This window comes from Drosophila busckii, chromosome 2R (genome assembly GCF_011750605.1).
Source record: "Drosophila busckii strain San Diego stock center, stock number 13000-0081.31 chromosome 2R, ASM1175060v1, whole genome shotgun sequence".
In the NCBI taxonomy this organism is placed as follows: domain Eukaryota; kingdom Metazoa; phylum Arthropoda; class Insecta; order Diptera; family Drosophilidae; genus Drosophila; species Drosophila busckii.
The window spans coordinates 8127387-8143889 of record NC_046605.1 but is presented as its reverse complement, the minus strand read 5'-3'; the positions used below and the strand labels follow the sequence as shown (position 1 = coordinate 8143889).

The 16503-nt window shown below is 38.7% G+C and overlaps 2 protein-coding genes across 3 annotated transcripts in view; both read right to left on the bottom strand.

Annotated features, from left to right (window-relative positions):
* LOC108597455 overlaps positions 1–16503 on the bottom strand; it is a 46440-nt gene that overhangs the window by 2492 nt on the left and 27445 nt on the right. Inside the window, exons 2-4 of the mRNA XM_017984020.1 lie at positions 9606–9952; positions 9302–9523; positions 4988–5241 (exon numbers count right to left, since the gene is read on the bottom strand). Coding sequence (XP_017839509.1) covers positions 4988–5241; positions 9302–9523; positions 9606–9952 — 823 coding nt within the window. The remainder of the gene's footprint in view (positions 1–4987; positions 5242–9301; positions 9524–9605; positions 9953–16503) is intronic.
* Positions 181–2131, bottom strand: LOC108597456 (formin-2-like). 2 transcript variants are annotated; one of them, XM_017984023.1, is made up of 2 exons: positions 2041–2131; positions 181–1981 (listed from the first exon to the last, which is right to left on the bottom strand). In XM_017984023.1, exon 2 carries the CDS (start codon positions 897–899, stop codon positions 402–404), a length of 498 nt encoding a protein of 165 aa, XP_017839512.1. In that variant the 5' UTR covers positions 900–1981; positions 2041–2131; the 3' UTR covers positions 181–401. The 2 variants fall into 2 exon arrangements, with proteins under 2 accessions (XP_017839512.1, XP_017839511.1); XM_017984022.2 differs by having other exon boundaries at positions 918–1981.

Here is a 16503-nt window from a genome sequence, read left to right as displayed (position 1 = left end):
GGGTTGGTGCACGAACTAATAAAGTAGGTCCCATCTTAGGATTGCTACAATGGGTGCCTATCGCGTATACGCAATGTTATCCAGCTGATTTAAACGCAAAACTCAATTAAATTTAATTTCTTACTACCGTATTAAATAAAATGTACACTTTTTATTTACAAGTTTGCATATTTTGTAATTTATATACTTAGCAGCTTGTTATTTATTTAATTTCCGCTTTGATTCGCCACACAATTAATTCTTAAATTTGTTATATACACATTTATTTATCTATTCATCGTTCATGGTGCTTTACACTTTTTATCTAGTCGCTGAAGCAAGACATAAGCTGTCAATTGCGTTTCCTTATCATTGAAATATATTTGGCCTAACAATTTTATTCACAGTCACTGGAGCGTTACTCACAAGATGCAGCAACAACAAACTTCGCCGCGTGGCTGCGTGTAGACTGTTGTGGTCGCTGCCATTGGCTGCTGCGCGCCGACAACAACAGTTGCTGCTGGAGGACGCGCGGGCACAACAGTTTCCACTATAACAGGGGGCGGCGCTACGGAGGCGCCGATGACAACCGGAGCGGCACCAATGACAACTGGCGGCTGCATCATGCTGGCGCCCATGCCCATTCCCATGCCCATGCCCATGCCAACTCCCAAGCCTACGCCTATGCCGGCGCCCATGCCCATGGGCGGTGGTCTTGAGTTAACATTGACATCTACATTAACATTGGTGCGTGGTGCAGGCGGCGGCGGCGCTGCGGCCATTGGAGGCGGTCGTTGTAGTCCTGGACCCATCGGCGCACGCTGAGGAGCAGCTGCAAAGCCTCCCATGCGCTGCGGCCCGGCGAAGCCTCCGCCCATGCGCTGCGGTCCTGGCCCAAAGGCGCGTCTTGGCGGCGGCATTGCTATGAATTGCTATGGAACTGTTGACTGACTGGCGTCGAGTGTTGCGTTTATTTGAATGAACAATTGACAGTGCGTCAAGCGTAATTAATTATTCATTATGTATTTATTTGAATGTCCAGTGATTAGATAAAAAACAAAACTTGGAGCTTAAACTCACATGCGCTTGTAACTGATAAGCGACAAAAAGTGTGGCCGTTGGCAAATTTAACTGATGCAGCAGCGCTTGGAGCAGCAGCAGCGTTTCTTTGGCTGCTGCGGCTGCGTGTGCGGCAAATCGGTGCTAACTCTATAGCTTCTGCTATATTTGTCGCTCGTATCGGCAGTAACCACACCAACGAGCAGCAGCTCAGCGTTGATTGCTGCTGTGGTTGCTGGCTGTGGCGCGTTGGTTGTCGTTGGGTTTGCTGCTGCTGTTGCTGCTGCTTGTGGCAATTCGCTGCACTGTGTGCTTGGCTGATTGAGCTTTATGACTGTTGGCGCTGACTGTTGCGGCGGCAGCTCGTCCGCATCCAAATCCGTATGCCACTCCAGTTGTGTTAGCTCCGCGGTGGGCGTCAGCTGAGGCGGCGCGCTTTGTGGCAAAGGTGGCGGCACTGGCGACTCTTGTTTGTGCTGATGATGATGTTTATGATGATGCTTGTGATGTTTATGTGGCTGCTTTACCACCGTCTCAGTCTCTGTTATAACAACTTCGCCATCACTTTCGCATATATCCAAATTTATTGTTGTTTCATTCGTTGCTTGTTGCTGCTGCAAATTGCGTTTGCTGGCTGTTGGCGTCATTTCGCTTAATGTTTCATTTACATTTATTTCCTCGATTGTTAGCTGGCTCGGCATTTTGCTGTGCGCTGCGCTTTCGTTTTGTCGCTTAACTAAGTTTGTTAACTTGCCCAACTTGTCATTTTATACTAGTTCAATGTTTATGTCATTGCAAATATATTTTCATGCCACAAATCCTTAGAAAAATACAAACCACTGCCCCGATAAGATAATGAATATACACAAACTGACTTGTTGAACAATTGGCTAACTAATTCGACAATTGTTTGTTTGCTGCTGTTGTGGCGGCGTCTGCTGTTCTGCATTTGGTTTATTTACTTATTAAAATATTGCGCTATTAATTTGCTTGCTTTCTTACTTTTCTGCTGCTGCTGCTGTTGCTGTCGATTGTTGTTAGTTGCAGCCGCTGCAATAACTGTAAATGTTGCTGGCGGTAATGTCATGTTGCTGCTTTGATTGCAATGCCGGCAACATTGAATTTCAACGCGACTTTTATAGTAAAAATTGTCTTTTGCGATAAGATAGTGTTAACCTAAATATCAGAGCTGCGCACGATGAATTCAAGGCGTTTGACATTAGTCAATGGCACTATATATAGATATGAATAATTCATAATTGAGACATAATTATTTAATCACAGCTACATGATCAAACATTTAAAGTGTTAAATAAATAACAAAGTTCAATTGTTAATGCAAGCAAATGCAAATATTCTAAAAATATAAGCAATCTGTAAAATAATCCACAATTATTCAATTAACAATTCAATTCAATTATTTTAAAGGAAGAATTCTATTGATTTATAATTCTTAACAGAATTCAACAGCTTTGCTTTTAATAATGAAATATTTAGCTCTAATTTTACTGGCTTGATATTTTTAAACAGTTCACAATCAAACATTTAAAGTGTTAAATAAATGACAACGTTCCATTGTTAAATGAAAAATAACTTGTGAATTATCAAAAATATAAACACAATGTAAAATAATCCAGTACTTGCATTCAATTAACAATTCAATTCAATTAACTTAAAGCAAGAATTTGATTGATTTATAATTCTCAACGAAATTCAACTGCTTTGCTTTTAATAATGAAATATTTAGCTTTCATTTTAATTGCTTGACATTTGATATTGCAATTTAAACATTTTTTAAACTGTTTAAGTTTACACTTTGCTTTTAAAGCTCTGCGCAATGAATGAATATTGCTGCTGCTGTTGTTGCTGTTGCGGGGTCAGCGCGCCACGTTCTGTGTGTGGATTGAGATATGTGGAGCTGTGGAGCGGATGGAGTGCAATGCTGATAAGATAAGTAGCGGTAATTACACTGTCCGTGCAAGTTTTATGTTGGCCGTTTTGGCATTTAGTTTGTTGTCAGCGTGCCAATTGTTTTTAAGCCAGCAGCATGACCACGCCCATGCCTGCGCCCACGCCCACGCACTGTTTGCTGTGTGTTCTGTTCTGGCTTTGGATTTTGCTTTCTTGGCACTCAAACACGTACGTGCTACGGCTGCTGCTGCGCAGGCGGGTGCGGGGGGCAGGAGTAGCAAAAGCGAGAGCGACATTTGCCTTCTAAGTGGGTTTGGCGCTGTGCGCTTTGGGACTTGTCATTAAATATGCAGGTTACCAGTGCCAATGGTGCCAGAAATCCACTCCAGCTGGCAAAGTAGCAGTAGCGAAAATTGCCAGCAACTGAAAAAGCAGCTGGCAAACTAAATTTGTAGCCAAGGCGCACGAGCAGCACTGGATTAGTTGTAGTTGTTGCTGCTGCTGCTGCTGCATTTTGTGTGTTTGCACGTCGAGAGGACGACACGCTGCCCAGAGAACTTGTAGCTAAGCTAAGCCAAACGCCCTACGGGGCAGGCTTTTTAAAGATGCAGCATTAGCCTAGTACGTGCCACGATCTGCCAGCCAGCAAACCAACTCCAAGCTCAACCCTAACCTAACCCAACCTGCCCGCCTGCCTGCCACTTGAGCTCTTCTGCTCGCTTTTTGGCTGCGAGTGGTGTAATGTGCGCTCAAGTGTCCTAGAAAGCTTCGCTTATGTATGCCGCTTTAAATACGTGTCTGTGTATGTGTGTGTGTAAACACCTGACGCATATGTTAAGCGCAGCACATTTGTGTTCACAGTTTGTTAAATTCTCATATGTAAGAGCTCTCACGCTCAGACATAAAGGCAAATCACAAATTACGTATACGCATAAGTCAGGCGTGAGTTTGTCATTATTATCGCCCAGCGGCAAGACAAACAGCTGTGCCGAGCTAGTTTATTAAACAAACTAAAAAATGTAAACTTAAGTAGATTTATAACTTAATTAATACTAAATAAATTAATAAGCTTTGATATTCGTTTGACTGCAGAGTTTGATGTGAGTTGCAGCTGCACAAAACTGCATTTAAATATTAAAATTTTTAATACTTTGGCTTGCTTGCAGTTCAAAAATCAAATGTTGTAATATCAAAAATGTAATGTTGCAACTTTCTTTTTAGCAGCAGTACGCGCATAAAACAGTTAACAGTTTGCTTAACAACTAATTGTATATTTTTGATATAACCTGTAGAAGTTATAGATATTGCAACAAGACCTTGTTACATCTCTAGAATTAAATCTCATCTCTTATGAAGTTTTGTTAAGAAGTTTCTAGAACTGAGAATGAACACCAAAAATTATATTCAAACAATAAAAAACTAATATTGTGTTACTGAAATAATAGACAGGGAAGTCTTATTATTTTCATCAGTTTGCTTAACAACTAATTGTATATTTTTAATACAACCTATAGCCTATAGCTGCTGACTTCACTAGTTACATTTATTTATTTTTAGCTATATAATTAGTAAACTAAATCAGTTGGGCAGCTTATTTTTAGCTAGACTCGATTTGTTAGTCACTAATGTGCGTGTTGTTTAGTCTTTACTAATGGCAGCCAAGTGCTTAATTGCACTTAATGATAGCATAAGCATTATTAGAGCTTAATAGTTTGCTTTGGATTTAGCTTAGTTGCTGGGGCGTATCGATTTTGTTGCCCAAGAAGCGTTGAACGAAATGAAATAGAAAGTGGGTTATACTCAATAATAAGTAAAGCAGCTGCCACACACTTAGCTGCTGTAAATTAAAGTAATTTTATATATTTTAATACATGCGATACACAATTAAATTAAATCAAAGCTCAGCATTAATTTTAGCGCCATTACATTTTATTGCTGAATTGTTTTAAGTTATTTTTATGCACTTGTTTTCTCAGCTGCTCAAGTCGAGCCGCTCTAATGTCTGCACTTAAATTAAACTTAATGCTTGGTGACTTACATGGGATTCATTTTGGCCAACAGCTGTGAGCGTATGCGTTGCCTTTCGTTATCAAATGGCTGCAGCTGCTGCTGCTGTTGTTGTTGCTGTTGTTGCTGCTGCTGTTGTCGCTCACGCTCAATGCTCGCCGACAGCTCGTTGTTCATCTCGACGTGATTGTGCTCCGCATCCAGATGCGTTTGGGTCTGCACCGTTTCATACTTGCGATCGTCCTCGGCAATGTTGAATACCTCACTAAGTTCGTACTCCTTTAGCTAGAGAGAGAGAGAGAGAGAGAGAGCATGAGCGTTAAATTGTAAGTTGGGCAGCTAGGACCGCAAACTCAACGCGTTGAGTGTGTGCGGCATATTAATTTACGCGGATTATGTGCATGGCATCCACAAAGCCAATGCTTTCAGCTAAATACACACACACACAGCAACACACACAAACAAATACACACACACATACAAATAGCAGTACAGGTGCGTCTAACACGCTGCTAATTTCAATTTGCGGCAAATATTGACAGAGAAACAGCATCCAATGCTGCTTTGTCTAAAGCTACAACAATAATATTGCTATGTGTGCGTATTTGTTTGTGGGCGTGGCTCGAGGGCGGCTCTTACTGTGTGTGTGTGGGGCAGAACTTTTGTTGGCACGCTGTCGCGCATTTTAATTTATTTGTTTGGGCTGCTGTCATTTTCTATACGCCACGCGGGCATTGTTATTGCCACATTTTGTTGCTGCTGCTTTTTGTTGTTGTTTTTTTTTTGTTTTTGCCATGCTGCGAGCTTTGAGCTTATCAGCGACTACCTTTTGGACTGAATCCATTTGGCGAAATGCGTCGACAGCCAAAACAACGCAGCGCGTGTTGCTTTTGTGGCATTAAAACTCACACGCACACACACACACAAACATAATCTGTGCAACAAGCGCAAGCTGTGAAATTCCTTGTGGATTACAGCGACTCAAGCCTCAGTCACCACAAAGGCTGAAGCTACACAATGAAAACCAAAAAAAAAAAAAAAAACATTCAACATTCCATTGCTGTTGAGATTACAATGCCAAATGACACACAAATATTTGTGGCATGCAACAAACAGCCAAAAAATATTTAAGAATTTAATGCTGCAGCCAAATCAACACATAATTACACACACACACACACACACACACACATGTGCTGGCTATTAAGCGAGTCAGACGCGCTATCTTATGCGTAAATAACTTTCCATTTCGTTAGCCATAAACAAAAGTAGCCCAATCGTGATGCCAAGCTCGAGTTAACTTTTATTTTAGGCCATGCCATGGCTTAAGTCATAAAATTTATTCGCAATCTTGGCGCCAGTCATTACCTCAAGCTGCAGGCGCGCACATTACAATAGAAAGGAGTAGGACACTTTAAGAAATGCGTATACGTAATAAAACTAGAATTAGTAGTGTCAAAAAGGCGTTAGCAACAACAACAATGGGCATTAAAGTAGCAGCCTGGCCAACAAATAAAGAATAATGACCACACGTACTGTATGTGTATGTGTGTGCCACGCCCCATACACACACACACACACACACCTAAAGGCAACTAAACTATGCAAACGTAGTCGCAACATCTGCCAGCAACATTGGACGTAAATTTTATGTGCGTCTCTGGGCTATACATAAAAGCAATTTTGATGAGCGCCACGCTATACTTAAGTTGTGCGACTGCTTGGGGGCGGTGGGCGTGGCATGGCAAGTGCTGAACGCTCAAGGCGTGTGCATTGTGGTAAGTGCCACACACACACACACACACACACACACACACATTGTTGTCCAACATATAATTACAAAGCCTTCGAATGTGGCTGCGTCCATTGCCAATGATTTTAGTGGCGCTTTTAAGGGTTGGAACCAACAACAGTCGAACACTAAGAGCATAGCAAATTTTTGCATTACTATTGTGCGCCAAATGGCTGCACGTTCACGATTTGTGGCAGCTAATGGATTAGCGTTTATTAAGGTAAACTGCAATGCGGCCCTATGGATGGCATAAGAGACGCAGTCCACGCTTATGTCAAGTGGCTAATGTATTGGCGCATTGAGCAGCAATTTATTGAATGCTTGCTGTTGATGGAAAGCGAAAGTCAGTGAGGAAATATCAAACTAAAGCCTTAAAGAAAGTAATTCATGTAGCTCTCGCTGATTTTATAGCTAATCAAAATATAGAAATAAAATCTCTCTAGAGAGCACTTGCTGCAACATATCGAACTAAATTACTGAAAGCGCTGAACTCAGCGAGAATTTATTGTGCTACAGAATTAGCTACGGCAACAAAGAGTTAAGCTATCAAACTAAATGGCAGAGCCTAGAGAGAATTTATTGTGCAGCTAAAACAATCATAAGGCAAAGGCTGTGCCGCTTGCCTTTAATAGAGAAATCTGTGCTGGCAAAATCGAGCTTCAAGCTGCTTTAAGTTTAGTTTGCTGCTTACTTTTAATGCTATTTACATTAAAAATAAATTCACAGCTAATACATGTCGGGGTTGGGTTCGACTCTCTCTATTATGTACAGTCATTTTCACTTATTTTTACTTTATCACTCACTACTGGCGAAGTCTCCGTTGATGTTACGCGTGTGACGTTCCCCAAGGAAAAAGACCGCAGCTCGCCTCTTGACTTCCCATGTAAACTTTTCTATTCCCTTTATTCACGTTTGCCATCTGCAGTTGTCAGTTAACTGTCAATAACTAACATTATACGATACTTCGCTCTTTCCAAACACTATTAACACTGAATCCCACTTCTCTAAGGCTAACATTCTAATTAGAATTCATTCTAATTAGCATTCTCCGATATACACAATTTTTTAAATTTCTAATATAGGTGATGATACGATTTTGGTTTAGTGAGTAAAACAGTCAGGCCTGTTAATTTACATATTACGCCAATTTAATTTTAAATATTTTTTGTAATCCTTTTCTTTTATCTCACTGTCCATAAGTTGACAAAATAATAAATAGAATTAGTTGATAAAATTTAAAGCAAACATTCCCATAAAGCTCTATAGATAGATGAGCCTTAAAGCTTCGAGTGCAAATTGCTCTAAATGAGTTTAAGACTTGCTTAACTTTAACAAATAACAACTTGAAATAGCTTGAAATAGTTTTGACAATTAGCAAAACGATATAATTTTGATTATAATTCATAATTGTAAACGCAACTTGATGGCAATTTCATTTGCATTGCATAGCTTAAAGTGTTGATATCAAGTTGAGCTTGTTGGCAAAAAATAATTCAATTCAACTAATTGTGTCGGCACTTATATAACCTATAGCATATATATATATAAGATATATGCTCGCATGTTGGCTAAATGGTGGCGACTTTAACGAAGCATAATGCGAGCTATAATTACGCGACAGCTTATAGCTGAAATCTAGCATATTTTTATTATTTTTTTTTTTACTTTTACTATTTGTAATTTCGTAATTTCATGAATTTCGACTTCATATTTCAACTGTTTTATGAATTTTGACGCAAATTTTGAATCTAGCTTATTCTACCTTAGCTTTTTCCTCAATCTAGCTTATGCCTCTTAAAATATATTATATCTTTATTCTGTCTGTAATACAACAATAACTAATGAAAAAATTGAAAAAAGTATATAAACTTTGCTGGCGCTACGACGTTCATATATAAACATATGTAGATCAAATCTATATACATTTTATTTAAATCTTTTTAATCTAATATTTACTTTTAATTTTGGCTAAGCTTTGCTTCATTTTGATACTTTCTAATGGTTAACAAATTGCTTATAAAATTTGAATTTTATTATAATTGTTACGCTGCATACTTAACGATTGCTAAGTGGAACTAATTGCCTAAGTTATGCTTAAAGCTTTAGCAACAAATTATAATTTGTATGTAATTAGCATAGCATTTGCTACTGTTCAGTTTTTTCAGCGCTGACTCGCTTGCTCTGTATTCCTCTCTCTTTCGCTCTCTCTCGCTCCATTTAGCTCAAAAGCCAGCTGTGTGGTCAGCTGAACTGATTTATGAAGCCGCGTTAACACGCAGCCACAGCAATATGTAACGCCCCTGGGCCACACACACACACACACATGCACACACACACATGCACGCAACGCCATTACACATGTTTGACGCCATTGTAATGCTAATGGCTCATTAGCACTTTGATTCTGGTTCGTTTTTTTTTCCGCGCTGTGTGCTCCACATGAAAAGTCATTAGGAGTGCAAATGTTGGCAACATTTTGACTGCTAATTTGCAGTTAATTAACTTGTTAGAGCATTTTTTTTACACATCTTTTTTTTTTTAAAGAGCTCTCACCTTGATAAACTGAAAGGTGGCAATGGGCGGCAGGCGCTTGCTCTTCGGGTAGTAGAAGCTGCCGGCTGGATGCGCCGGATAGCGCGAGGTGATGCGATAAATGACGCCTTGTGGTGATGTTGGCCAATTAGGGGCGGTGAAGGTGAAGCCATTGTCGGTGCCCGCATCGAGTGGATCCAATTCAACGGTAACTGTATCAATCCAAGAGCCGCCCACGCATAGCTGTCGACAGAAAACAATACAAAGTGGGAGTGAGTGGGAGTGGGCGTGAGTGGTTGGATGCATTTCTAGTTGAGCTGCTCACCTCAAACGAATCGACGCCTATGAACCAATCGGGCGAGGGCACAATGCGCGTCATTAGCGACACCAAACTGTGATTGCTGTCAACAAACACTTTGGCCTCGCTGCGTCCTGCGCCCAATTGAATTGCCGGCATGTTAAACTCATCGAAAACGCTGCGCTCAGCACTTTTCGCTGTTGTCGTTGCTGTTGCTGCTGCTGCTGCTGTGGATTTTTGCATCTGTTGCTGCTGCTGCTCGCCGGCATTGCTATCGAGCAGCTCCGTTTTGCCCGTTTCGGCAAATTGCTTCACGCCCGCTGTGGCTGGCTGCCCGGTGTGGTAAAGCGCATAGTTGGCATTATGTGTGCGACCTGCAACAACAAAAGCAAAAACAAACACAAACAAATTGAATGAGTCATTTGCATTTAATGAGCTTTAAGCGCAAGCGAAACAACAAAAGCAAAAAATGGTTAAGAGTAGGATGAAAACATTTGCAGCTGCAGCAGCAGCACTCAACGCCTTGATGAGTCTTAAGCGCCGCTAACAGCTTAAAACTGTATTAAGTATACGCGCAGTAGTCGCGCAGCTACAACTGCAAGTGCTAAGCTTCAATGCAGCTGCTTAAGCTATGACTAGTGTTTAATAGCAATGCGCTAATATATTAATTATATATTTTTTACAAGCAATATTTTTATATAGAAATTAGTCAATGATTATGTAGCGCTTTTAATTTTGTTTTGCCACTTTTAGCAAAGATGAAACCAGAAAATAATTCAAACAGCAGCAAGTCACTTCGCTGATATCAAAACGTTTGCCAAACACAACAAACTTGTTTGTAAAATTAAAACAAAAATTACTGTTAAAAACCAAATTAGTCAAACAGAAAAAGAAAACAGAACCTTAACTTTTTCTATATTTCTAGCATATACAACTTGGTCTTATAAACAAAACCAATTATAGTTATTTTTGTGTGCGACAAAAACTTTTGTCACAATTAGACAGAAGCAAGTTGAGCAATACACATGTCAAAGAATTAGTTGGTATTATTTTTAAAACAATTTTGTTTTGAATGAAAAAATGTGCACAGTTTTTTCAAATATATTTTATATAGCAAATATGAATATTAACGATATCAGCGGCTATATTACATAAGATTTCAACAGTTCCAATTAATAGCTGCTAGGCAATAAACTATTAAGTCCAGCTTATGCATTTTAGCTTTTAGCTATTTGTATTAAGTTATCGCTATCGATAGCTAAAGACAAACTATTTTTAGTATTTTATTGTTGCTCGCATGGGAATAACAAATTTATATACATTTATAGTAAATAACTTATATTTGAGCAGCGCACGCTTTTAATCTTCATAAAATATTGCAGCAACAATTCCAATTATTGCCAATTGACCCAAAAGTATGCTAAGGAATATTTGTCAATTATATAAAGTGCCAGGCAAATAAGGCAGAAAGCACAAGCAAAGCGAAAAACAACAACAAAAACGGCAAAGAAAAAGGAAAAGACGTATCAAAAGCATAAATAATAAGCAAGTATTGCATTTGACACAGTTTCGTTCTCGTTCTGCGCTTGGCCAAGCTACTTCAATTTGGCGCTGGCTACCTATGCTAAGAGCCGCTGCCGCTGCTGCTGCTGCTGCTGCCGCTTCTCGGTTGCCAGCGGCATTGCACAAAAGCGCAAAAGTTGAAAAGGCACAAAAATATGCTTTGTAGTTGAGGCTTTCATTAGTCGCCGCCGCCGTCGTTACAGTTTTGTCAAAGCAGAAAAAAAATAACTTGTAAATTAAAAGCAAGCAAGAGAGAGAGTGGGAGAGAGAGTAAAACTAATAAATAAGCTGACACACTGTGGAAACTATAAAAAACACATAGCTAAAAAAGAAAGCCAAAGCCAATGCAAAGAAAAAGTATTTTTGAAAAAAAAATAAAACCAAATAACAGACGGCAATGAAACAAGACGCAGCACAAAACGAAACAAAAAAAAGAAGCAAGAACTGGCACAAGTGGCATGTTGCAATGTTAATTGAAGACAAATAAAAGCCAGCGCCAGTGCCCGAGAGCGTCAGAGAATGAGAAAGATAAAATTGAGGCAACATAACACAACACACAAGGCAGAGAAAGAGAGAGCGAGAGAGCGAGCAAATAAAAAACCACAGAGCAGAGCAAACGGAAACTTCAAAGGCTGCGCTGCACTGTGCCAAAAGGTGGGCGTGGCAGTTGCTTGTGTAGGCGTAGCCAGCAACTGCCGCAGCAGCGTGTGACAATTTCGTTGAGCCAAAAAGACAGCGCATTGCCCAAAGGCGAATTGGAGCGCAGCGCTCGTTTTAAATTACTTGCGGCAATGGGCATTGAAAATGACTTTTTGTTGGAAAGACAGACAGACAGACAGTCAGTCCGTACAACTGACAAGAAAGTAGCAAGAGATACAGAGAGAGAGAGAGAGAAGCAAAATAAATGCATGAAGCATAATCTGCAAAGCGCTGCATGCGCCTTGGCTCATGACATAGAAGCCAAACGGGCTGGCAGCAACAAAAACAAATCAAAAGTAAAAAGGATACATGACATGATTGAGCTTAAAACTGTGGCCTGCATTTCGAATATAGATCAAGGCAGCAATGAGATCTTGAGTTAAAGATGTTAAGCTTGTAGCAGTAAGCAAATAAAAATAATTAAATATTGATAGAACTTCATTATTAATAGAACTGTTCAGTAGAACAGAAATCGGTAAGCAAATAAAAGTAAAAGTTATTTATTAATAGAACTTCATTATTAATAAAACTGTTCAGTAGTACAGAAATAAAGTTTATTTGATTGTTTATTTGAAATCTTTGTCTACAAGGACAATTATTAGATTTTATGTTGTAACTTAAGCTAGGGAATATATTTTATTTTTGACTATTCATATTAGATTTAGATTCTTAGCCTGGGTCTTTAATAGGCAATTCCAGGGGCTGGTGCCTGTTTAGTCGCCTTATTAATGGAACAGACAAGTGCTAAGCAAATAGCAATACTAATTAAACTTTGCTTACTCTTTTAGCTAAAAGCAACTCTACTTTAATTTACTTTATTATAACCAAAGCGCACAGTTGACTGCAATTGATAAATTGGCTTAAAAGCAATTTATTGTTTATTTATTACCAAGATATATAAATAAAATTTAAATAAAAGCTTTGCGCAATAAACTTTGTTATGTTAACAATAAACACAGGCTGACTATTTGTTGCATATATGAAATAAAATCTATGCAATTTCTAATTTGTCTAAATAAAATTCATTTCAATGCATTTTCGTTGCTGCAGTTGAGTCAATTGAAATTTATTTAAATATGAATAAATATAGAGAAAATCAAATATGTTTAATGCACAATATTCTTAACAAGATTAAGGCAGCGCAGCCTTCATTTTGTTGCTTAGCATTTAAATTGTAGCATTGAACTTTGGCGCGCGCGTCACTTGCACTTTCAGTCAATGGACACGCAGGCTCAATCAATTAAATGTCCGAGCTGGCCGACCAGCGAGCTGGCCACTAAATAAGCATAATAAATTTGCAATTAAATGCTTAAACTGTGTGAATGGTTTGGCGCTTAAATGGCCGCAATGCCGTGGTAAACAGATCTCTGTGGGCTGCAGCGACGTGTGGCAAGGTTAAAGCCAAAAGGGACGTGAGCAATGCGAATGTAATTAATGCTTAATTATGCACATTAAATGCCAAAACCTGCCCCGAATGAGAAGTAAAATGCATGCCACGTATGCCACATAAATAACAGTTTGACTCGAAATGAAACTGTGCACATTGCGCATACGCCGTGGGGGACAGCAGCCAGCCAGCAAAGCAAATTGTTGCCAGTATCATAATTGAAAATCGCCAACAACAAATTAATACAAAATGGCTAAATTGACAAAAAACAAAAAGTAAATGTGCAAAGCATAAAAGTGCGCGCTATGCCAACGAGCAAATGAAAAGCGAGGAAAGCTGCAAAAGTAATGCAAACTTAGTTGAACGCACTTGCGCTTTTGCTGTAGCAGCCCTCGCATGACTCATGCACTGTTTTCATTCATCAGCAGCTAAATGACCAACGAAAATCTGTTTTGCTTTTTAGCACGCACAAAAGTCAGGTAAGTTTAATAATAAATGCGTGGCAATATGACACATTTGTATAGCTTTATATATTTCATTTCAAAAGCTGCGTGACGCACAGCTGACATACATTTCGCTTTTTGTTATTTCTGCAATTTCGCTAGAGAGAGAGAGCTGTGCAAATATAAATTGCTATATTTTTCTTTTCTTTTTTTGTGTCACGCGCGATTTCCAGCGATTTCCGCGCATATAGCTGTTGAATTTTCAGTTTTGTGCAATTTTTTTGCGTTTGTGTTTGGTCTGGCACGAATTTTAATTATAGGCAATAAATTTGTATTTAATAGCTGCGCATTAAGCAAGTCACAATCAAAAAATAAAAGTAAGCAAAACAAAAGCCAAATGACTGCAGACAACTTCAACGGCTATGCAAATGGCATTGCTGTCAGCACGTGAGTTGGTCTCCGTCTCGTAGTCTTTGCAAATTTATATTGCAGAAAATTTCAGCAGCACTTTAGTTGAGTTTGCTCAAGCAGCAATAAAACTAAATAAACTATTTATATAGCCACAGCCTCAAGTGTGTAAACGCATGTAAAATAAATCTTTAATTGCATTAAAGCTTAAGCGCAATTTATTTTATAAGCAGCTTTGCCATAATAGATGCAATTTAATGTTAATTAAAAATTTAATTCAGCAGCCAGCCAGCTCAATATATCAAACTTCTTTTGCCGCTGGCAATCGCACTTAATTATATATGTCAAATTTAATTGGCTTGTCAGTACACACACACACACACAGACAGTGTGAGAAATCTGAGCGCATGCTATAAATACATTACATGGCGAACCAAAAAAAAAGGCAAGCGCACACCTGGCGTATGCGTGTTGCACTAAAAAACACACACAGCTGCTAGACTCGAGCACAGCATGGAGTATAAATATAATTTGTTGAGCTGCATAAATATTTGCATATTGCTAATTTCGTTGGTTAACCAGGCGTATGCGCAATATAGTCTGACTGCATAATGCAGCCAATTTAAGCAGCAAAATTAAATTTTAAAGTGCGTGTGCGTGTGTTTGACTGCAGTCATGATGAGCAGAAGACACAATCAGACTCGCCCCATTTCAAATGCAAAACGTGTGCGCTACATTTGACTATCTACAACATTGTCACACATAGAGCGAGAGCAGCGTGCAGCAGACTCCAGTGACAGACGCATGCGAGCAGATGTCAAGAGCTTTACAATTGTGTGTGTTACGCATACGCCGCATATGCCGCATGCAATCGCTGCATATGTCAAAACTACTCAGTAGCTCTCATGTAGATTTTTCTATAGTGTGGCTGGCTCAGCTGGCAACGAATTTCTTGCTCTTGATTAAATGTCAACTTGATAACTTTTGCCAGCTGACTGACTTGCTAACCTTAATTCTAAATTTGGCAACAAATTTCGTCATTTATTTTAATGACCACCAAAACTTATGCAAGCCACAACAATTTGCATTGCACTTGCCACACACACACACACACAGCGGCTTTGGCTTTTACAATTAATGCTCACATATAAATTCGTGCAAGGCTTGAGCCTGAGCCCAAAGGCCTAAGAGTCCAACAATGCGGCACGCCCACACGCCCTCAACTGGGGCAATTATGTAGGCAAACAAACAAGTTGGCATTAGAGTTGTCACTTCTGTGTGCGTGTGTGTGTGTAAGGCTCAAAAGGATTACACACGAAATTGACCGGCAACATAACAAGGCAATGGGGCAACTATTGTTGCAACAGCAGCAGCACGTTCAAGATTTGCAGTTTATAAAATCACGTGACAAATGAGGGTTGCTAAGCTCGCCTGTCCGTCTAGCTGAGCAGCCATCTATGCGTCTATATACATATGTCTCTATATGGCCAATTGAAACATTCGTCTTGTGTGTGTGTGTGTGTGTGTGTGTGTGCCACATGTGGCTGCAACTGTAGCCGTGTGTTCATATCTATGCCAATTACTTAAGCTCTCTCACTCTCTTTGCCTTCTCATCAGCATTAGTTTGGGATAAGCTTAGGCCTGCATATAAATTTATTAACGCATTAATTTAGTTATTGTGTTGCTGCTTAAGCAACAAATGAGCAGCTATAAGTTGCCGCAAGCCTTTGGCTTTGCATTGCGTCACAGCTGCTAAATAAATTTAAATTCTAAGCAAGCAACGAATAAAATAATACAAGCAATTTAATTTGTTTAAGTTACTTTTATATTTATGTAGCGCAAACATTGAAAATATGTCATTAATTAATTAATTTAATAACTATAATTTTAATATGCAACGAGTCAAAGCTTCAGCAGACTTAACTATATAGCAATTAATTAAGTTGACAGCTTTTGTATAAACAAGTAGGACAAAGAATGAAAAAGCAATGCTTGGATATAGCTTTAGGAATATATACATATATAGATATGTAGATTGATTGCAACGCAAGTAAAAAATATATTAAATATTTGCTAATATTACGCATAACAAACTACGCTACGACTTAAAATCTTATCAATAAATACAAATATATAAATTTCCAGCTAAATTAAGTTGTAAAAAACAGGCAGCGTAGTAAGTTATATTATAAAAATTCAGCCTGAAGGTGTTTTTTGCACTGGCTATACCAATTGTAAATTTAAAATTTAATTCTAGGCTACAATTAAAATAAATAAATAAATATTATAAAAATTACAGTGTAATGTTTATTTTTTCAATTTTTAGCATATTCTTTATATCAAATTATTATTTTTGATTAATTTCATAAAGCTTAGAGCATAATCATTAAAAATTTATTTAATGTTAGTGTTAAAATTCCTTTTC

What these genes read in the sequence shown, in the direction of transcription:
- LOC108597456 (XM_017984022.2), bottom strand. Translation starts at nt 1,739, where the DNA reads ATGCCGAGCCAGCTAACAATCGAGGAAATAAATGTAAATGAAACATTA.